Source organism: Pempheris klunzingeri, chromosome 1 (genome assembly GCF_042242105.1).
Source record: "Pempheris klunzingeri isolate RE-2024b chromosome 1, fPemKlu1.hap1, whole genome shotgun sequence".
Lineage (NCBI taxonomy): Eukaryota > Metazoa > Chordata > Actinopteri > Acropomatiformes > Pempheridae > Pempheris > Pempheris klunzingeri.
The window spans coordinates 308798-330520 of NC_092012.1; the positions used below are offsets into that span (position 1 = coordinate 308798).

Here is a 21723-nt window from a genome sequence, read left to right on the forward strand (position 1 = left end):
AGGTTCCACCGAGATTTGAACTCGGATCACTGGATTCAGAGTCCAGAGTGCTAACCATTACACCATGGAACCACATGACCACCTGCTGCCACCTTTACCGATATAAAGCCAATCACCCCAGTGATCGATTGTGTCCGGTGTTTCTGGTTTAACGTCACAGCACCATGAATATAAACGCTCCTCAACATTGATTCATTTAGTACTTAAATAAAAATCATTTTGTTTTTGTAGTTTCCTGTTGGCTGGGCACATGTGATGTCATATCCGCCCGGAGCTGGTATTGATTTTATTTTATTTTGTTTTATTTCATTCTTTATTTTTGAGCACACAGAATATACAGACACTCGTAAAGGAATACACCACAAACTAAACGCTTTTATAAAACATACGGATCGGATCGGCAGAGCGCCACCCGGGGCGGCTCGCTTCACCTCATCGGCTTCCGTAGACGGTAACAGCATCACACTGACACAGACCAGTTTAAACTAAACCACACCAGTTTAAACTAGAACCACTCCGACTCAGAGCTGCTGTGTAGTCGGTGTCTCCAGGATTAAATCCCACATCGCTGATCTCTGATAGAAGGGTTTTATGGCTCCAAGCTACATGCTAATGCTACATGCTAATGCTACACGCTAGTGTGTGTTTGTTGACCCGTGTTAACTTAGCTTATCTCAGGGCCAAAGCCGAACTAGTTTTACTTTAATGAATTTAGTATTAAAAAGAAGGTTTTCATGTGTTTACTTGTTTAGCAGATCAATATAACCAATCACACAATCAATAATCAATTCCACTTTCAGCTTTTCATGGATTTTTCATGGAAAAATCACACATTAAATCACAACATGAAAGTCCAGAAGGCTGTGAACACATCATGAGGTGTGTGCAGCCGTCACCTCCGGCCAGCAGGTGTCAGTGTAACACAGCAGGTCACCTGTTCCCCAACTGTGTCACAACAGGAAGCATCACATGAACAAGCACCACACGGTAAAATAATGAAGTAAACAAATGAAAACAAACTTTCTATTCAAAGAGCAGAACACAACAGTTTTAGCTCTGAGCTTCAGTCCCGACCAGAGAAGATCAATAATCTGAAGAAAAAAAAGTATTATCTTGTGCTGCAAAAATATCTGCGAGACAAATGTTGAAGTGGATGACAATGAAGACGTAAGTGTTCAAAATAAACTGAATAAGTCATTATGGGATAAATACCAAACAAATATAGACGAAATATAAAATAACCATAAAAATGTGAACAACTCAGCACTTTATCAACAGTGTTTTTAATTTGGAGGCGTGTGTTTGTCACTAAGTTTAGTTTCTGTCACTAATTACATAGAAATTAGATGAATAATAATGTTATTATATGGTTTTTAGTTCTTATTACCTACAAATACATTCTGTGTGTTCTTGTACCTGGTGGGGATCACACTCCCGCTGTGGGGACGCGGGGGGGGGGCACTTTGTGGGGCTAAGCTAACACAGGGCCAACAAACACGGGCATGTAGCGTTAGCATGTAGCGTTCGCTACATGGTCTGGTTCAGTTCAAACTGGTCTGGTTCAGTTCAAACTGGTCTGGTTCAGTTCAAACTGGTCTGGTTCAGTTCAAACTGGCCTGGTTCAGTTCAAACTGGCCTGGTTCAGTTCAAACTGGTCTGGTTCAGTTCAAACTGGTCTGGTTCAGTTCAAACTGGCCTGGTTCAGTTCAAAGGAGGCGTGGTGTGAGCTCTGGATGTCATGTGATCGATGTTGTTGTCCAGCAGAAGGAGTCGACCAATCACCTGCTCCGAATCATCAGGCCTCTGCAGTGGACAGCTGGAGACACCTGACTGTAACTCCCACTGCAAAGCCAGATGTACGAGCAGCACCTGAAGGCAGCAAACTGGTACCGCCCCTTGCCCCTCTCCTCTCTGACTGTGTCCTGAAGCACAGACGGGCTCTCCCTCCTCCTCGCCCCTCTCCCTCCTCCTCGCCCCTCTCCCTCCTCCTCCCCCTCCCCCTCCCCCTCCCCCTCCTCCCCCTCCTCCCCTGAGGCGTAATAATCTCCTCCCTCTCTCTGCTCAGACAGCAGCAAAGAGCTCCGCTGTAACGAGCACACGAAGAGGACCCAGACCTGGATCTTGGATCCTGGATCAGGACCGTGTCCTGGATCAGACAGGCAGTGGCCTGGACCGTAGGCGGGGTGGTGCTGGATGGATGAAGGCAGACCTGGGACCAGCAGAGAGCTCCACTGTGATGCAGCTCTGTGATGGGAGAACCAGCCGAGCACGATGGGCAACAAGCAGACAACCTTCACCGACGAGCAGCTGGAGGCGTATCAGGTACAGTCCGTACTGGGTCTGGGTCTGGGTCTGGGTCCGTACTAGGTCTGGGTCTGTACTGGGTCTGGGTCTGTACTGGGTCTGGGTCCGTACTAGGTCTGGGTCTGTACTGGTTCTGGGTCTGTGTCTATACTAGGTCTGGGTCCGTACTAGGTCTGGGTCTGTACTGGGTCTGGGTCTGGGTCCGTACTGGGTCTCGGTCTGTACTAGGTCTGGGTCCGTACTAGGTCTGGGTCTGTACTGGTTCTGGGTCTGTGTCTGTACTAGGTCTGGGTCCGTACTAGGTCTCGGTCTGTACTGGGTCTGAGTCTGTGTCTGTACTAGGTCTGGGTCCGAACTAGGTCTGGGTCCGTACTAGGTCTGGGTCTGTGTCCGTACTAGGTCTGGGTCTGTGTCCGTACTAGGTCTGGGTTTAGCCTGCTAATATAAGAACATGGATGAGGTCAGAGGCTGTTGTTCTGTTAGAACATGGATGTTCTGTTCAGGTAGAGGGTGGAGGTGTTCAGGTAGAGGGTGGAGGTGTTCAGGTAGAGGGTGGAGGTGTTCAGTAGAACACCTCAGTGGGTGGGGCAGGACTCCTCTCCTCCTCTGATTGGCTGAGCTCCAGCCTCCTCTGCATCCTGCTGCTGACTGATGCTGTGAAATCAGATCCTCCCTCCCAGGTCCCCGAGGACCCGGACCAGCTGGTCCCCGAGGACCTGGACCAGCAGGTCCCAGAGGACCCGGACCAGCAGGTCGTCTCTGTCCTCTGTGACCGTCTCTGTCCTCTGTGTGTTTCAGGACTGCTGCTTCTTCACCAGGAAACAAGTCCTGAGGTGAGTTCAGACATTCATAGCAAAAACTGGGAATGTGAAAATGTCACAGATAAGACAGTTCTTCTGTCCTCTGTCCTTCTGTCCTTCTGTCCTCTGTCCTTCTGTCCTTCTGTCCTTCTGTCCTCTGTCCTTCTGTCCTTCTGTCCTCTGTCCTTCTGTCCTTCTGTCCTTCTGTCCTCTGTCCTTCTGTCCTTCTGTCCTCTGTCCTTCTGTCCTTCTGTCCTTCTGTCCTTCTGTCCTCTGTCCTTCTGTCCTTCTGTCCTTCTGTCCTCTGTCCTTCTGTCCTTCTGTCCTCTGTCCTTCTGTCCTCTGTCGTCTGTCCTTCTGTCCTTCTGTCCTCTGTCCTTCTGTCCTTCTGTCCCCTGCCCTTCTGTCCTCTGTCCTTCTGTCCTCTGTCCACTGTTCTTCTGTCCTTCTGTCCTTCTGTCCTCTGTCCTTCTGTCCTCTGTCCTCTGTCCTTCTGTCCTTCTGTCCCCTGTCCTCTGTCCTCTGCCCTTCTGTCCTCTGTCCTTCTGTCCACTGTCCTTCTGTCCTTCTGTCCTCTGTCCTTCTGTCCTTCTGTCCTCTGTCCTCTGTCCTTCTGTCCTTCTGTCCTCTGTCCTTCTGTCCACTGTCCTTCTGTCCTTCTGTCCTTCTGTCCTCTGTCCTTCTTTCCCTCTGTCCTCTGTCCTTCTGTCCCTCTGTCCTCTGTCCTCTGTCCTTCTGTCCCTCTGTCCTTCTGTCCCTCTGTCCTCTGTCCTTCTGTCCTCTGTCCTTCTGTCCCTCTGTCCTCTGTCCTTCTGTCCCTCTGTACTTCTGTCCTTCTGTCCTCTGTCCTCTGTCCTTCTGTCCCTCTGTCCTTCTGTCCCTCTGTCCTCTGTCCTTCTGTCCTCTGTCCTTCTGTCCCTCTGTCCTCTGTCCTTCTGTCCCTCTGTACTTCTGTCCTTCTGTCCTCTGTCCTCTGTCCTTCTGTCCCTCTGTCCTTCTGTCCCTCTGTCCTCTGTCCTTCTGTCCTCTGTCCTTCTGTCCCTCTGTCCTCTGTCCTTCTGTCCCTCTGTACTTCTGTCCTTCTGTCCTCTGTCCCTCTGTCCTTCTGTCCTTCTGTCCTCTGTCCCTCTGTCCTTCTGTCCTCTGTCCCTCTGTACTTCTGTCCTTCTGTCCCTCTGTCCTCTGTCCTTCTATCCTCTGTCCCTCTGTACTTCTGTCCTTCTGTCCCTCTGTCCTCTGTCCTTCTATCCTCTGTCCCTCTGTACTTCTGTCCTTCTGTCCCTCTGTCCTCTGTCCTTCTGTCCTCTGTCCCTCTGTACTTCTGTCCCTCTGTCCTCTGTCCTTCTGTCCCTCTGTACTTCTGTCCTTCTGTCCTCTGTCCCTCTGTCCTTCTGTCCTTCTGTCCTCTGTCCCTCTGTCCTTCTGTCCTCTGTCCCTCTGTACTTCTGTCCTTCTGTCCCTCTGTCCTCTGTCCTTCTGTCCCTCTGTACTTCTGTCCTTCTGTCCCTCTGTCCTCTGTCCTTCTGTCCTCTGTCCCTCTGTACTTCTGTCCTTCTGTCCCTCTGTCCTCTGTCCTTCTATCCTCTGTCCCTCTGTCCTTCTGTCCTTCTGTCCTCTGTCCCTCTGTCCTTCTGTCCTCTGTCCTTCTGTCCTCTGTCCCTCTGTCCTTCTGTCCTCTGTCCTTCTGTCCTCTGTCCCTCTGTACTTCTGTCCCTCTGTCCTTCTGTCCTCTGTCCCTCTGTCCTTCTGTCCTTCTGTCCTCTGTCCCTCTGTCCTTCTGTCCTCTGTCCTTCTGTCCTCTGTCCCTCTGTACTTCTGTCCCTCTGTCCTCTGTCCCTCTGTCCTTCTGTCCTCTGTCCTTCTGTCCTCTGTCCCTCTGTCCTTCTGTCCTTCTGTCCTCTGTCCCTCTGTCCTTCTGTCCTCTGTCCCTCTGTACTTCTGTCCTTCTGTCCCTCTGTACTTCTGTCCTTCTGTCCCTCTGTCCTCTGTCCTTCTGTCCTCTGTCCCTCTGTACTTCTGTCCTTCTGTCCCTCTGTCCTCTGTCCTTCTATCCTCTGTCCCTCTGTCCTTCTGTCCTTCTGTCCTCTGTCCCTCTGTCCTTCTGTCCTCTGTCCTTTTGTCCTCTGTCCCTCTGTCCTCTGTCCCTCTGTCCTTCTGTCCTCTGTCCCTCTGTCCTTCTGTCCTCTGTCCCTCTGTCCTTCTGTCCTTCTGTCCTCTGTCCTCTAGGCTACATGGTCGATATCGTGAGCTTGCTCCCCATTTAGTGCCGCTGGACTACACCAACAGTCCCGACATCAGAGTTCCTCTGGCGCTCATCATCACCATGCCTGAGCTGAAGGTACAGTCGGTCCTCACCTGGTGACCCCCCAGTGACCCCCCAGTGACCCCCCAGTGACCCCCCAGTGACCCCCCAGTGAATGAATGAATGTTTCCATGAAAGGATCATTTCTATTATTCCATTAAATAATGAAGTAAAGAATTACCGTGGTAACGCTGTGGCGTGTTTGTGCTGACAGGAGAACCCGTTCAGAGACCGGATTGTGGAGACGTTCTCGGAGGACGGTCAGGGGAACCTCAGCTTCAACGACTTTGTTGACATGTTTTCTGCCCTCTGTGAAACTTCCCCCAGAGAGCTGAAGACCATCTACGCCTTCAAAATCTACGGTGAGACGCTTGTTAGGACCACAGAGAGCTGCTGGTCCACGTAGTCCTGATCCAGATGATTCTCCAGGCTGGTTGGCCCTAAATATCTAAAGTAGTTTAGTTAAGTTAATTATTCTTGTCTGTAGCGGGCAACAGTTTGTCCATTGAGTAGTGTTAGTGCTTTTACTGCTGACAGAGTATTTGTACTGTGTAGTGTTAGTGCTTTTACTGCTGACAGAGTATTTGTACTGTGTAGTGTTAGTGCTTTTACTGCTGACAGAGTATTTGTACTGTGTAGTGTTAGTGCTTTTACTGCTGACAGAGTATTTGTACTGTGTAGTGTTAGTGCTTTTACTGCTGTCAGAGTATTTGTACTGTGTAGTGTTAGTGCTTTTACTGCTGACAGAGTATTTGTACTGTGTAGTGTTAGTGCTTTTACTGCTGTCAGAGTATTTGTACTGTGTAGTGTTAGTGCTTTTACTGCTGTCAGAGTATTTGTACTGTGTAGTGTTAGTGCTTTTACTGCTGACAGAGTATTTGTACTGTGTAGTGTTAGTGCTTTTACTGCTGTCAGAGTATTTGTACTGTGTAGTGTTAGTGCTTTTACTGCTGACAGAGTATTTGTACTGTGTAGTGTTAGTGCTTTTACTGCTGTCAGAGTATTTGTACTGTGTAGTGTTAGTGCTTTTACTGCTGACAGAGTATTTGTACTGTGTAGTGTTAGTGCTTTTACTGCTGTCAGAGTATTTGTACTGTGTAGTGTTAGTGCTTTTACTGCTGTCAGAGTATTTGTACTGTGTAGTGTTAGTGCTTTTACTGCTGTCAGAGTATTTGTACTGTGTAGTGTTAGTGCTTTTACTGCTGACAGAGTATTTGTACTGTGTAGTGTTAGTGCTTTTACTGCTGACAGAGTATTTGTACTGTGTAGTGTTAGTGCTTTTACTGCTGACAGAGTATTTGTACTGTGTAGTGTCAGTGCTTTTACTGCTGTCAGAGTATTTGTACTGTGTAGTGTCAGTGCTTTTACTGCTGACAGAGTATTTGTACTGTGTAGTGTTAGTGCTTTTACTGCTGTCAGAGTATTTGTACTGTGTAGTATTAGTGCTTTTACTGCTGACAGAGTATTTGTACTGTGTAGTATTAGTACTGGACAGGTGTACCTGATAAAGTGACCAGGAAGTGAATATCAATGCAAACAGTCGTCAGTAGTCACAGTCGCTTGCTCAGCGTGGGGTCCTGTATTAGCAGGAGTGTGAGGACCTTCATGTGAACTGTGTGATCTTCAGAAGCGTTTTAAATAAAGTTGTGTGGATTTGAACAGCCTCCTGTCGGCTTGTGTCGTGCTCCAGACTTTAACAGGGACAGCTTCATCTGTAAGGAGGACCTGAGGAAGACTCTGAACAAGCTGACCAAAGGGGAGCTGACGCCGGAGGAGGTCACTCTGGTCTGCGATAAAGCCATCGAGGAGGCCGACCTCGACGGAGACGACAAGCTCTCCTTCGCCGACTTCGAGAACATGATCTCCAAGGCACCGGACTTCCTGAGGTACAGGACCGCTTTACCCGACCCTGAACCAGCCGAGGGGCTTTATATGGGCATCTGGTGCCTGCAGTTACGACCTGAAACCACAGGGGCCGCCAAACCTCCCACAACTGACCCCTGACTACCATCTGTACGAGGAGGTGTTGCTGTCCTCTGATTGGTCGGTATCAGTCTGTGTAAAGAAGCGTCCTCTGATTGGTCGGTATCAGTCTGTATAAAGAAGCGTCCTCTGATTGGTCGGTATCAGTCTGTATAAAGAAGCGTCCTCTGATTGGTCGGTATCAGTCTGTATAAAGAAGCGTCCTCTGATTGGTCGGTATCAGTCTATAAAGAAGCGTCCTCTGATTGGTCGGTATCAGTCTGTGTAAAGAAGCGTCCTCTGATTGGTTGGTACCAGTCTGTGTAAAGAAGCGTCCTCTGATTGGTCGGTATCAGTCTGTATAAAGAAGCGTCCTCTGATTGGTCGGTATCAGTCTGTATAAAGAAGCGTCCTCTGATTGGTCGGTATCAGTCTGTAAAGAAGCGTCCTCTGATTGGTCGGTATCAGTCTGTAAAGAAGCGTCCTCTGATTGGTCGGTATCAGTCTGTATAAAGAAGCGTCCTCTGATTGGTCGGTATCAGTCTGTATAAAGAAGCGTCCTCTGATTGGTCGGTATCAGGTATCAGTCTATAAAGAAGCGTCCTCTGATTGGTCGGTATCAGTCTATAAAGAAGCGTCCTCTGATTGGTCGGTATCAGTCTATAAAGAAGCGTCCTCTGATTGGTCGGTATCAGTCTATAAAGAAGCGTCCTCTGATTGGTCGGTATCAGTCTGTATAAAGAAGCGTCCTCTGATTGGTCGGTATCAGTCTGTATAAAGAAGCGTCCTCTGATTGGTCGGTATCAGGTATCAGTCTATAAAGAAGCGTCCTCTGATTGGTCGGTATCAGTCTGTATAAAGAAGCGTCCTCTGATTGGTCGGTATCAGTCTGTATAAAGAAGCGTCCTCTGATTGGTCGGTATCAGGTATCAGTCTATAAAGAAGCGTCCTCTGATTGGTCGGTATCAGTCTATAAAGAAGCGTCCTCTGATTGGTCGGTATCAGTCTATAAAGAAGCGTCCTCTGATTGGTCGGTATCAGTCTGTATAAAGAAGCGTCCTCTGATTGGTCGTATCAGTCTATAAAGAAGCGTCCTCTGATTGGTCGGTATCAGTCTATAAAGAAGCGTCCTCTGATTGGTCGGTATCAGTCTGTGTAAAGAAGCGTCCTCTGATTGGTCGGTATCAGTCTGTGTAAAGAAGCGTCCTCTGATTGGTCGTATCAGTCTATAAAGAAGCGTCCTCTGATTGGTCGGTATCAGTCTATAAAGAAGCGTCCTCTGATTGGTCGGTATCAGTCTGTGTAAAGAAGCGTCCTCTGATTGGTCGGTATCAGTCTGTATAAAGAAGCGTCCTCTGATTGGTCGGTATCAGTCTATAAAGAAGCGTCCTCTGATTGGCCGGTATCAGTCTATAAAGAAGCGTCCTCTGATTGGTCGGTATCAGTCTATAAAGAAGCGTCCTCTGATTGGCCGGTATCAGTCTATAAAGAAGCGTCCTCTGATTGGTCGGTATCAGTCTATAAAGAAGCGTCCTCTGATTGGTCGGTATCAGTCTGTGTAAAGAAGCGTCCTCTGATTGGTCGGTATCAGTCTATAAAGAAGCGTCCTCTGATTGGTCGGTATCAGTCTATAAAGAAGCGTCCTCTGATTGGTCGGTATCAGTCTATAAAGAAGCGTCCTCTGATTGGTCGGTATCAGTCTATAAAGAAGCATCCTCTGATTGGTCGGTATCAGTCTATAAAGAAGCGTCCTCTGATTGGTCGGTATCAGTCTGTATAAACAAGCGTCCTCTGATTGGTCGGTATCAGTCTGTGTAAAGAAGCGTCCTCTGATTGGTCGGTATCAGTCTGTATAAAGAAGCGTCCTCTGATTGGTCGGTATCAGTCTATAAAGAAGCGTCCTCTGATTGGTCGGTATCAGTCTATAAAGAAGCGTCCTCTGATTGGTCGGTATCAGTCTATAAAGAAGCGTCCTCTGATTGGTCGGTATCAGTCTGTGTAAAGAAGCGTCCTCTGATTGGTCGGTATCAGTCTATAAAGAAGCGTCCTCTGATTGGTCGGTATCAGTCTATAAAGAAGCGTCCTCTGATTGGTCGGTATCAGTCTGTATAAAGAAGCGTCCTCTGATTGGTCGGTATCAGTCTGTAAAGAAGCGTCCTCTGATTGGTCGGTATCAGTCTGTATAAAGAAGCGTCCTCTGATTGGTCGGTATCAGTCTGTATAAAGAAGCGTCCTCTGATTGGTCGGTATCAGTCTGTATAAAGAAGCGTCCTCTGATTGGTCGGTATCAGTCTATAAAGAAGCGTCCTCTGATTGGTCGGTATCAGTCTATAAAGAAGCGTCCTCTGATTGGTCGGTATCAGTCTATAAAGAAGCGTCCTCTGATTGGTCGGTATCAGTCTATAAAGAAGCGTCCTCTGATTGGTCGGTATCAGTCTATAAAGAAGCGTCCTCTGATTGGTCGGTATCAGTCTGTATAAAGAAGCGTCCTCTGATTGGTCGGTATCAGTCTGTATAAAGAAGCGTCCTCTGATTGGTCGGTATCAGTCTATAAAGAAGCGTCCTCTGAGTGGTCGGTATCAGTCTATAAAGAAGCGTCCTCTGATTGGTCGGTATCAGTCTGTATAAAGAAGCGTCCTGTCGTCTGATTGGTCGGTATCAGTCTGTGTAAAGAAGCGTCCTCTGATTGGTCGGTATCAGTCTATAAAGAAGCGTCCTGTCCTCTGATTGGTCGGTATCAGTCTGTGTAAAGAAGCGTCCTCTGATTGGTCGGTATCAGTCTATAAAGAAGCGTCCTGTCCTCTGATTGGTCGGTATAAAGGAACCTTTGGAGGAACCAGCGCTGAACTTTTCTGATTGGTCGAGTTCTTTCTGCATTTTATTTCAGTCCAGTTTTTAAAAACCAGCTGCAGGAACAGTTTGGTTTCCTTCGCTGTGTTTGGACTCTGCAGACGGCGACCTGTGATGAAAACTCCAGATGTGTCCTGAATGATGCTGATGTTGGCGAGCGGCCCCCAGAGCCGCCGTCTGACTTCACGTGTGTTCCTGTCCCAGAAGCTCACGGTGTGTTTGTGTGTTTGTCTCTGCAGTAACTTCCACATACGAATATGATCCCGCAGAGGACGGACGTCTCACCGTTTCCTGATCCGGTCTCCAGCTGAACCCTTGGACCCGCCTCGACTCAGTGCCCGTCCTGTCCGCCGCCGGCTGCCCCCCCCCCCCGACACAGAGTTTGGTCTGGACTCACAGAAGCACATTTTCCAGTTGAGCATCTTACAGACAGCCGAGACCTTCGTTACTGCATCAAACTTGTCTGTGATTAACTCGGTGTTCAGTGACTGACAGACGTTTCTCAGCATTCATGTGTTCAGGCGCTAAACCACGGGGGGGGGGGGGCTGGTTTTACACCAGAGGGGCGTCTCCTCTGGACGGTCCTGGTCCTCAGAGACATGTGGGGGCGCTGCAGAGGAAACAGGACGGAGCTTTTCTGACTTCAGTGCTCAAATCCAGCGACTGGACTCTTCTGAAGAAGCACAGATTTAAAGGGCAAAACCGTGAAGAGCTATGCAACCTCTGCTCCTGAAGTGCACGCTGTGAGCTGCTGCTCGCCGGCGCTCGTCTGCTGGTCCGCTGTAGTGATGCGTTCGGGTGCATAACGACAATCACAGTAAACTGTAGCTCAGTTGATGGAAGGGCTCTCTGTCACCTCCTGTAAACTCTGGCTTTGTTAACTTTCCTCCCTCCGTAGAAAAGCTTCTGTGGCTCCAATCAAATAAAACGTTTTTCTGTTGCTCGATGCTCCGTGAAGCTTCTTATCACAGGAAACTGCTTCAGGTTCAGGTCCTGACGTCCGACAAGTTCACATCTCTGCTCTGAAGTCCTGAAGGCTTTTCTGTAAACTGATACTTAATGTGTCATTGACCGTCCAGACAAACCTGAAGCATGAAAACAATCACAAGCACAAGAAATCCTGAATAAACCAGCAGCGCTCCAGGGGCGTGTCCTCCGGGGGCGTGTCCTCCGGGGGCGTGTCCTCCATCTGCATCACTGTGGACTTCAGACTGATCTTGGCGTTTGGGGTTAGCCTTGTTAGCTGAGCCTAGTTAGCTGCAGTGTGCTGTCCACTGCATGAACAGAGGACGTCTGAGTCAGAGCAGCTTCACTGGTATCCAGCCGCAGGCTTGTTAGCGGGTCTGCTAGCACCTGCGCTAACAACAGGGCTAGTGAGGATTGAGAACCAGCTCTGCGCTGGATCAACCTAAGTCAAGAAAAAGAAAAGCGGGTGTATGTGTTTCCCCTGAGATTAGACGGACGATAAGTCCTCTGGCTCTGTTTTACATTCCGAGGACTCGAGGGGTCTCCAGCCTGTTCAGCCGTTCTTGTCAGAACCTTTTCTGTGGTGGCTTTTCCACAGATCTCATGGTGACAGGACGTGTCCTCCGGTCTGACGTATCACCACATAGCGCTTTCACACCGGCGGGGCTCCGTGCCGGTTCCGGTTCCCGAACCTAATTTTGAACCGGCCTGCGCGTGCAAACCGAGAAAAAAGATGGTTTGGAACCTGAGAAGTTGGTTCTCAGCTGGAACCAAAAAATTGTTGGTTCTTCCTCAGGAACAGTGACATCATCAGTGGGCGTGTCAACGAAAGCTTGCTGATAATCCATACGTGTTGTGGAGTAACATCCTCCCACTTTGGTTCCGCTTAAACTGGTGTGAGCGTGGGCTGGTTCACCAGAAAGCACCATGGTTCTGAGACTCCAGAACGGAGCCGGAACAGAACTTTAACACTACTTAATATGAAGCTTGAACTGTCCTGCCGGCTCCTCTAACTGGGCTGCTGCTGTGTGAGAGTAAATCAGCGTGAAAGCATTAAAGCTTATCACTTAGCACAGTTACCACGCCGTGGTACCGACAGTGATCCGGTGACTGTGCCGAGCAGGTCGGGCACTTTATGATGGAGATAATTCATCACTACTTAAACATCACGGTCGTCTGGTTCAGTGTTAACATGGAGAAGATGGACGCAGGTTTAAACGTGCAGAGGAAGTGACCGAGTGAGCCGACTGTCCTGCTGCTGCAGCCGCTGGCTTCGGGTTTCAGGCTGCCGTTCAGAGGTCGCTCAGTTCAGGTGGAGACTCATCGCTGCAGCACTGAAACACCATCAGGACATTTATCCTGATTACTGTGATCAGCCGACTGTGGTGACATCGCCATGTTCCTGCTGCCGCAGCACAGCGGCCCTCATCAGCTGGATAACACAGCCTGGTCCTGCTGTCTGCTGGTCCTGCTGTCTGCTAGTCCTGCTGTCTGCTAGTCCTGCTGTCTGCTGGGCCTCCTGCACTCACCTGGTCACCACATTCAGATAGGGACTGACGGGCAAAAATATAGAGAACAATCAATACTCAAATATTGTACTGATTTTTGTCAATGTTCTCCTGCAGAAACAAATCCACACAGACATGAAGTTATTTCTCTTGTCAGGAGGTATTTTACTTTGTCTCTCACTCACCTCTACCGAAGCCTAAACGATCTTTGATGGTCTGATGTCTGAGCTGCAGTCGGCGCCTGTTAAAGTGCTTCTGTTCTCAGGTTTCCATCACTTCAGGCACATTGATCTGGTTACTGGGTGCAGTTTTGTCACGCCGCAGTTTCCTCTTCTGAACACGTCAATGGACCCTCAGCTTCAGTTACACATCGGTCTAATATCCAACAGTTTGCTCCCTGTGTTTATATAAAGACATACAGGAAGAGTGGGTGGATTCCTCCTCTGCAGGGTTTCATCTGTGACAGGAAGCTGGTTTTGATTCTACTGCATCACATTGGTTTCACATTGATAGATGGATGAATATACACAGTACCCAGTGGTGGCAGTGAGTGGAAAGCCACTGTGTCTGAGCCTGGTGGTGCATTGTCCACGTGTCCTCTGGTGAATTATACCCCAAAGAGCTAATTAAAGTCATTTAACAAGCACTGTGACACAAAACAGACATTACAGCTCTACACATTAGAGGTGGTAAATAGTTTAATAGTATGATAATAAAGGGACACATCAAAACTTAGAAAAACTATACATAAGGATATACACAAGGCATTTACACATTGTGGGAGTCCTCAGTTAGATTTCTGTACACGACCAAACATATTTAAACACCACATATCACATCATAACAACAAATCATTGGCATTGGCACCAATTTAGTGAATAAATAACCCAAACCACAAACTGTCCATCCTGGCTGTTGTGTTTTAGCTAATATTAGTAAAGAAGAAATATACTTTAATTCATTTCTAAAAAGCCCTCTCAGATTGAGCCCTCTTCCCGTCAGAGGATCTTTGTCCCGGCTCTCTCAGCGGATCGAAGTGAGCCCTCTTCCCGTCAGAGGATCTTTGTCCCGGCTCTCTCAGCGGATCGGAGTGAGCCCTCTTCCCGTCAGAGGATCTTTGTCCCGGCTCTCTCAGCGGATCGAAGTGAGCCCTCTTCTCGTCAGAGGATCTTTGTCCCGGCTCTCTCAGCGGATCGAAGTGAGCCCACTTCCCGTCAGAGGATCTTTGTCCCGGCTCTCTCAGCGGATCGAAGTGAGCCCTCTTCCCGTCAGAGGATCTTTGTCCCGGCTCTCTCAGCGGATCGAAGTGAGCCCTCTTCCCGTCAGAGGATCTTTGTCCCGGCTCTCTCAGCGGATCGAAGTGAGCCCTCTTCCCGTCAGAGGATCTTTGTCCCGGCTCTCTCAGCGGATCGAAGTGAGCCCTCTTCCCGTCAGAGGATCTTTGTCCCGGCTCTCTCAGCGGATCGAAGTGAGCCCTCTTCCCGTCAGAGGATCTTTGTCCGGCTCTCAGTATGGCAGGCAGCGTGTGGAGGTCAATGGTAAGAAATGTTGGATTTTCAAAGTTGGAGAGAGTCTGCGGAGGTTTTGGACAGCGTGGGCTCCGTGGCTGTTTATTAGCGGAGGTCTGTGACTCACTGAGCGGCTCTGTTGCCTCTTAACGGGCTCCTCTACGCCGCCATTAGCAGGTCAGCATGCTAGCTAGCAGTGATGTCCTTCAGCTAGCTAGCGGTGCTAATCACCGAGCTGCTTGTCACCGGGAAAGTCAACGACTTCGTCCGTTTGTTTGCTCCGAACCTCCAGGAGGATAAATCCGTTACTGCCGTTAAAACCACTTCCGTTAGGCGGCTGAAGGGAGACATTTTGGTCAGTAACAAAGTTTAACACCGGCCAGCGGCTCACTGTGTTCAGTAGGCAGGCAGGGAAACAGACAGCTGCGTCACATCCGCCTGGATGGAGGGAATCACATGGAGGGTTACTGGTGACGCATGAAAAACACCTGAGGCAGCGTCACCTGTGTGACGTCAGGGAGAGTCTCACTGTGTGTGTGATGAGCTCATCCATCGTTATTGATCCCTCTGCTGACCTTCATGTTTCTCCCCCAGCAGGTGGTGGTGGGGGGGGCGGCCAGGAGACCTGCTCTGTCAGCTTCCTTCTCCAGAGGGGTGAGCACACACACACACTCACACACACACACAGACACACACACACACACACACACACACAGACACTCACACAGACACACACTCACACACACACACAGACACACACACACACACACACACACACACACACACACACACACACACACACACACACACACACACACAGACACACACACACACACACACACACACAGACACACACACACACACACACACACACACACACACACACACACAGACACACACACACACACACACACACACACACAGACACACACACACACACACACACACACACACACTCACACACACACTCACACACACACACAGACACACACACACACACACACACACACACACACACACACACACACACACAGACACACACACACACACACACACACACACACACAGACACTCACACACACGCACACACTCCATCCTCCATGTTCCTCCACCTCCACCAGGAGCTTTATTTCTCCTGCTGATCAGAGTTCCTGCTCACATTTACCTGGTTTGGTCCTTAAACTGATGTTGGAGCTTCTAACAGGCTGCGTTTCTTCTTCTGCTGCTTTAAATGTGTTTCTAGCAGGATCAAACAGGCTGCGTTTCTTCTTCTGCTGCTTTAAATGTGTCTCTAACAGGATCAAACAGGCCTCGTTTCTTCTTCTGCTGCTTTAAATGTGTTTCTTGGATGTACTTCCTGCTTTGTTGTGCTGCAGCTACAGACAGCAGCTAAAGTCACAGTCAGAGTGTTTCTCCATCCCAGATGAACTTCTGGTCGTCATGGTGTTAAAAACCCTCTGAGCAGCTGACGTCTGGCCTGGTGCCCCCCCATTAGAGAATAATACTGATGTGCTGCTGGAATAAACCACTGACAGTCTGCAGGGGGGCTTTTATTTTGAAAACTGAGCTGATTCTCTTTGCCGTCTGTCTGTCTGACTTCCTGCCGCCTCCTCTGCTCTGAGCTGCTCGGCGTCCGTCAGAAACAGACCAGGAGAGAATCTTTAGCTCCGAGACGCTTCTGGGGGTCTGAGGGTGAAGTAGAGCGGACGCCATCAGCTCAGGCTGCTGACGCAGACGCTGGCGGTGGGATGTGGTCCCAGTGAACGCCTGTGTTTCCTTCATAGATGCAGACGGTCACGCTGATTCCTGGCGACGGGATTGGACCAGAGATCTCCACCGCTGTCATGAAGATCTTTGAAGCTGCTAAAGTGAGTGCGGCCACGGTCCGACTGTGATCGTAGAAAGTGTGTGTGTTTCTAATGGCGCGTTTCCACTAGTACCTACTCGGCTCTACTCGGTTTGGTTGCGTTTCCATTACTACCTGGTACCAGGTACCATTTTACTACCTGGTACCAGGTACCATTTTACTACCTGGTACCAGGTACCATTTTACTACCTGGTACCAGGTACTAGCGCTAGTGGAAACGCAACCAGTCGAGTCGAGTCGAGTCGAGCCGAGTAGGTACTAGTGGAAACGCGCCATTACTGTTTGTACCTGCAGGCTCCGATCAGGTGGGAGGAGAGGAACGTGACGGCCATAAAGGGACCTGGGGGCAGGTGGATGATCCCCCCCGACGCGAAAGACTCAATGGACAAGAGCAAGATCGGGCTCAAAGGTGCGTTAACGTTGCCGTCACCCTGAGCTCCGTGTCTCCCGTCGGTCCTCGTCCTGACTGCTGTCTCCCACAGGGCCCCTGAAGACGCCCATCGCTGCCGGACACCCGTCCATGAACCTGCTGCTGAGGAAGACCTTCGACCTGTACGCCAACGTGCGGCCCTGCGTCTCCATGGAGGGCTACAAGACCCCGTACACTGACGTCAACCTGGTCACCATCCGGGAGAACACAGAGGGCGAGTACAGCGGCATCGAACACGTGGTGAGTGGGACGCGCTCATGAAGGGTTAAAGGGTCAGTTCACCCAAAGAGACGCCGTTTGACTGTTTAAAGTGGAATAGACCGCTTTGTTTTGTCTTCACCTTGTGGGAGCCGACCGCAGCTCGCCGTGGGGGTCGTGGGGGCCACTCTGCGCACACAGAGCTGCCTGAGATTGTCTATTAGTCACAGGAGGCGTCACTCTGTCCGTGTTTGTCCTCAGACGGAGTATTTCTGGGCTCCTGGAAAGGTTCCACAATGTTCTCTGTCCTTTCTTCTAACTGTTAGCAGGCGTTAATGTGGGACCCCGTCTGTGTGGGAGGAGGGGGGAGCTAATGATACACACCGGCAGAGTGACAAAATCTAACATTTCTGGTATTTGCCAGCAGCCAAACCATCTAACATCATTAGCTGATGTAGCTGCTGCACCAATAATGTTTCTGTCAGTAATTAGCTAAAGTTGGCTATTGTTAGCTAGCATTAGCGCTTCTCTGAGGAAGAAACAAACCAGATTTTTGGACCAAAATCACAGTGAGAGTTGGACAAGAAGCAACAGCAGAGGAGTTGAGATGACAATAACGATGATGGTGATAATCATGATGATGATGATGGTGCACCTGTACCTGCCCTCCTTACCTGTGCTCCCACAGGTCAGTTTACTGCCACAGGCAGGACTCTCTGCTGCTGCTCATCTTCAGGGTAAGGAGGAGGAAATTTAGTCTCTTCAACCCACTGAAGCCTCCTGAACCTCTCACCTGTTCACCTGCACAACCCCCATGTGGACCGGCTTGAGTTCACACTGTCACTCACTTACCATGGAGACGGATCCAGGATGGGTTAGCACAAAGACTGGAAGCGGAGGGAAGCTGTTAGCCTAGCTTAGCACAAAGACTGGAAGCGGAGGGAAGCTGTTAGCCTAGCTTAGCACAAAGACTGGAAGCGGAGGGAAGCTGTTAGCCTAGCCTAGCACAAAGACTGGAAGCGGAGGGAAGCTGTTAGCCTAGCTTAGCACAAAGACTGGAAGCGGAGGGAAGCTGTTAGCCTAGCTTAGCACAAAGACTGGAAGCGGAGGGAAGCTGTTAGCCTAGCCTAGCACAAAGACTGGAAGCGGAGGGAAGCTGTTAGCCTAGCTTAGCACAAAGACTGGAAGCGGAGGGAAGCTGTTAGCCTAGCTTAGCACAAAGACTGGAAGCGGAGGGAAGCTGTTAGCCTAGCTTAGCACAAAGACTGGAAGCGGAGGGAAGCTGTTAGCCTAGCTTAGCACAAAGACTGGAAGCGGAGGGAAGCTGTTAGCCTAGCCTAGCACAAAGACTGGAAGCGGAGGGAAGCTGTTAGCCTAGCCTGTGTCTGTGCTCAGTAATTGAACGGTCAAACCATCAGTGTGGGTCTTGCAGCCCCCCCCCCCTTCAGTCCCTCTCCTTCCTTCCTGTTCTTGTGTTTTTCCTCCATTTCCTGTCTCTTTACCTCGATCAGATTTCCCATGATTCTGTGCTCGCCCTGACGCTCCGTCCCGTCTTGTTGCAGATTGTCGACGGCGTCGTTCAGAGCATCAAACTGATCACGGAGAACGCCAGCAGGCGCATCGCGGAGTACGCCTTCGAGTACGCCAGAAACAACCAGAGAAACAGCGTGACCGCCGTCCACAAGGCCAACATCATGTGAGTGACATCACACGGCTCCGACCAATCAGACTGTTTCCACCTGTCCATCATCAATTCATCTATTTAACCATGTGCATCATCTTATTGAGACACTGTCTGTCTCTCCGTGACCTGTCTGTCTGTCTCTTTGACCTGTCTCTCTCTCAGGAGGATGTCAGACGGTCTATTCCTCAGAAAGTGTCGTGAAGTTGCTGAGAACTACAAAGACATAAAGTTTACTGAGATGTATCTGGACACCGTCTGTCTCAACGTGAGTAGACTGACTCCAGGTCAGTGGCTGCTGCTGCTGCTGTAGACTGACTCCAGGTCAGTGGCTGCTGCTGCTGTAGACTGACTCCAGGTCAGTGGCTGCTGCTGCTGCTGTAGACTGACTCCAGGTCAGTGGCTGCTGCTGCTGCTGTAGACTGACTCCAGGTCAGTGGCTACTGCTGCTGTAGACTGACTCCAGGTCAGTGGCTGCTGCTGTAGACTGACTCCAGGTCAGTGGCTGCTGCTGCTGCTGTAGACTGACTCCAGGTCAGTGGCTGCTGCTGCTGCTGTAGACTGACTCCAGGTCAGTGGCTACTGCTGCTGTAGACTGACTCCAGGTCAGTGGCTGCTGCTGTAGACTGACTCCAGGTCAGTGGCTGCTGCTGCTGTAGACTGACTCCAGGTCAGTGGCTGCTACTGCTGCTGTAGACTGACTCCAGGTCAGTGGCTGCTGCTGCTGCTGTAGACTGACTCCAGGTCAGTGGCTGCTGCTGCTGCTGTAGACTGACTCCAGGTCAGTGGCTACTGCTGCTGTAGACTGACTCCAGGTCAGTGGCTGCTGCTGCTGTAGACTGACTCCAGGTCAGTGGCTACTGCTGCTGTAGACTGACTCCAGGTCAGTGGCTGCTGCTGCTGCTGTAGACTGACTCCAGGTCAGTGGCTACTGCTGCTGTAGACTGACTCCAGGTCAGTGGCTGCTGCTGTAGACTGACTCCAGGTCAGTGGCTGCTGCTGCTGTAGACTGACTCCAGGTCAGTGGCTGCTGCTGCTGTAGACTGACTCCAGGTCAGTGGCTGCTACTGCTGCTGTAGACTGACTCCAGGTCAGTGGCTGCTGCTGCTGCTGCTGCTGTAGACTGACTCCAGGTCAGTGGCTGCTGCTGCTGTAGACTGACTCCAGGTCAGTGGCTGACGGTTGGTTCTCTGCTCTTTCAGATGGTTCAGGATCCGACCCAGTTTGACGTCCTGGTGATGCCCAACCTGTACGGAGACATTCTGAGGTCAGTGGACGCCCAAAGGCCCAAAACCAAACCAGAGACTGATTGGCCTTCGGGCTGTGTTCCCTTAACGAGCCCCCCCAACCAGGAAAGGTCCCAGTAGCTGGTGATGCGTAGGAACTAGAGGTCTGTCTGGGGGGTCCGGTCTGGTCTCAGGGTTCTGGTCTGTGTTTCAGTGACCTGTGTGCCGGACTGATCGGAGGACTCGGAGTGACTCCCAGCGGGAACATCGGAGCAAACGGAGTCGCCATCTTTGAATCGGTTCGTTTCTCTTTTACTTCATGATGGAGCGTCCAGAGGTAAACACTGCAGGTGTAGTCACTGTGTGTGTGTGTGTGTGTGTGTGTGTGTGTGTGTGTGTGTGTGTGTGTGTGTGTGTGTGTGTGTGTGTGTGTGTGTGTGTGTGTGTGTGTGTGTGTGTGTGTGTGTAGGTTCATGGTACCGCCCCTGACATCGCTGGCATGGACCTGGCGAACCCCACCGCCCTGCTGCTCAGTGCCATCATGATGCTGCGTCACATGGGTCTCCATGACTACGGCAACAAGATCCAGACAGCATGCTTCGACACCATCAGAGACAAGAAGGTGAGACTGAGACTCTCAGGTAGGAACAGGTGAGGCCGGATGGAGACAGGACGTCACATCTCTGTTCTATCGCTCTCTGCAGACACACCAGACTACATTCTCTAAAACAGGGATTTTAGAGAACAGGACACAGGAGCTGCTGCCTCCATCAGTCAGAGTGTCTGTGTTGTTGTGTGACTTTGGTGTTTTAAAGGATCAGTTTGGATTCAACAGAGCAGCAGCTCCTGTGTCCTGTTCTCTAAAATCCCTGTTTTAGTGAATGTAGTCTGGTGTGTGTGCTGTTTGTGGTTAAACCAAAAGGATCTTCCAGGTCTCTCTCTGTAGGGATCCTTTCCATGATGCTGTCACACACTTAGAATAACACTCTGAGCCTGTCAGTGGATCAAACAAGCTCTTTTAGTGGACCTACTGTGATCAGGTGCAGTTGTCCCAAAGGATCACGTTGCAGCCATTGCAGCCCGTTTGGTGTCTGCTGGCTGAGGTGATCTACTGGACCAGTTCCAACACTTTTACTACCTACCAGTCACTCACACACCAGGATGTGGACAGAGAGGATCATGGGTAGAAACAGGGGAGTTCTACTCTGAATAAAGGATCTGGTTCTCGGTCTCTGGACCGACTGCAGTGAAGTGAATCCTCAGACCAGGTCGCCTTCAGTGTGACAGTCTCTGGTCTGGACTCGTCCGCTGTGCCGGGACCTGGTCTGGCCTGGTAACCATGGAAACGCTTTGATGGGGTGTGTTTCTGTCTCAGGTGCTGACGAAGGATCTGGGGGGAAACTCCAAATGTTCAGAGTTTACAGCTGAGATCTGCCGCCGCATCCAGGACCTGGAGTGAAGCCGCTGGGGGGGGGCAGCCTGCCCCAAACCACAGAGCCCCCTCCCTCCATGTCAACGGTCTCTGTCTCTCCCGTCTGTCTCCTGGAGCTGCGGGGGGGGGGGGGCTTCTGCAGCAGCTTCCTGATTAGTTAAACATTCACAGCAAACATGCGCACAAACTTGACATGACCAAGATTTACTGGAAACATCTTCATCATCCTCATCGTCATGGTGGTGATGAAGATGAAGATGATGGTGGTGAGCAGCACTCTGTTATGTGGACTCTTTGGATCCTTGGTGTTTTTGTAGGGGGGGCTCACATCTTTTATTTATTGTTTCCTGTTTGTGTTCAGAGAGATTAAACGGTTTCTAAACGGGTCTGACTGAGTGTTTCTGTGCCCGTGGACTGATGATGTCACAGTAAAGGTCCAGCAGCGAGCCCCCTGATTGGCTGTTCTGAGCTTTAACTTTAGATTCTGCTTCCTGGTTTAGTAAATTAAAGCTCCTAAACTGGGAGCCCCACCCCGAGGATGACGTCACATGACCACGCCCTTCGCTTCCTGTCTGTGACAAGCTGTTAGACCGGAACGCACCGCAGCTGCACCTTCAAAATAAAAGATCTAAAGTTTCTCAGCTGCTCAGAGTGACGACAGCAGACGAGAAGACTGAAAGGTGGAATAA

General features: G+C 50.2%; 2 protein-coding genes and 1 non-coding gene across 3 annotated transcripts; 2 read left to right on the top strand and 1 right to left on the bottom strand.

Annotated features, from left to right (window-relative positions):
- On the bottom strand, window positions 1–72 carry trnaq-cug (transfer RNA glutamine (anticodon CUG)). The gene has a single exon. It is a non-coding gene; the product is annotated as a tRNA-Gln (tRNA).
- Window positions 73–2265: 2193 nt separating this feature from the next.
- On the top strand, window positions 2266–10576 carry LOC139198582 (calcium and integrin-binding family member 2-like). Its single transcript, XM_070827477.1, has 6 exons — window positions 2266–2322; window positions 3103–3137; window positions 5331–5442; window positions 5621–5768; window positions 7097–7292; window positions 10458–10576. Exons 1-6 carry the CDS (start codon window positions 2272–2274, stop codon window positions 10477–10479), a joined length of 564 nt encoding a protein of 187 aa, XP_070683578.1. The 5' UTR covers window positions 2266–2271; the 3' UTR covers window positions 10480–10576.
- A 3627-nt stretch (window positions 10577–14203) lies between these two features.
- On the top strand, window positions 14204–21420 carry LOC139225772 (isocitrate dehydrogenase [NAD] subunit alpha, mitochondrial-like). The gene is made up of 11 exons (XM_070856622.1): window positions 14204–14230; window positions 14795–14854; window positions 15985–16068; window positions 16362–16476; window positions 16550–16737; window positions 18258–18391; window positions 18542–18644; window positions 19579–19643; window positions 19817–19901; window positions 20072–20224; window positions 20978–21420. The coding sequence occupies exons 1-11, from the start codon at window positions 14204–14206 to the stop codon at window positions 21059–21061; spliced, it is 1098 nt and encodes a 365-aa protein (XP_070712723.1). The 3' UTR covers window positions 21062–21420.
- Window positions 21421–21723: the final 303 nt, after the last annotated feature.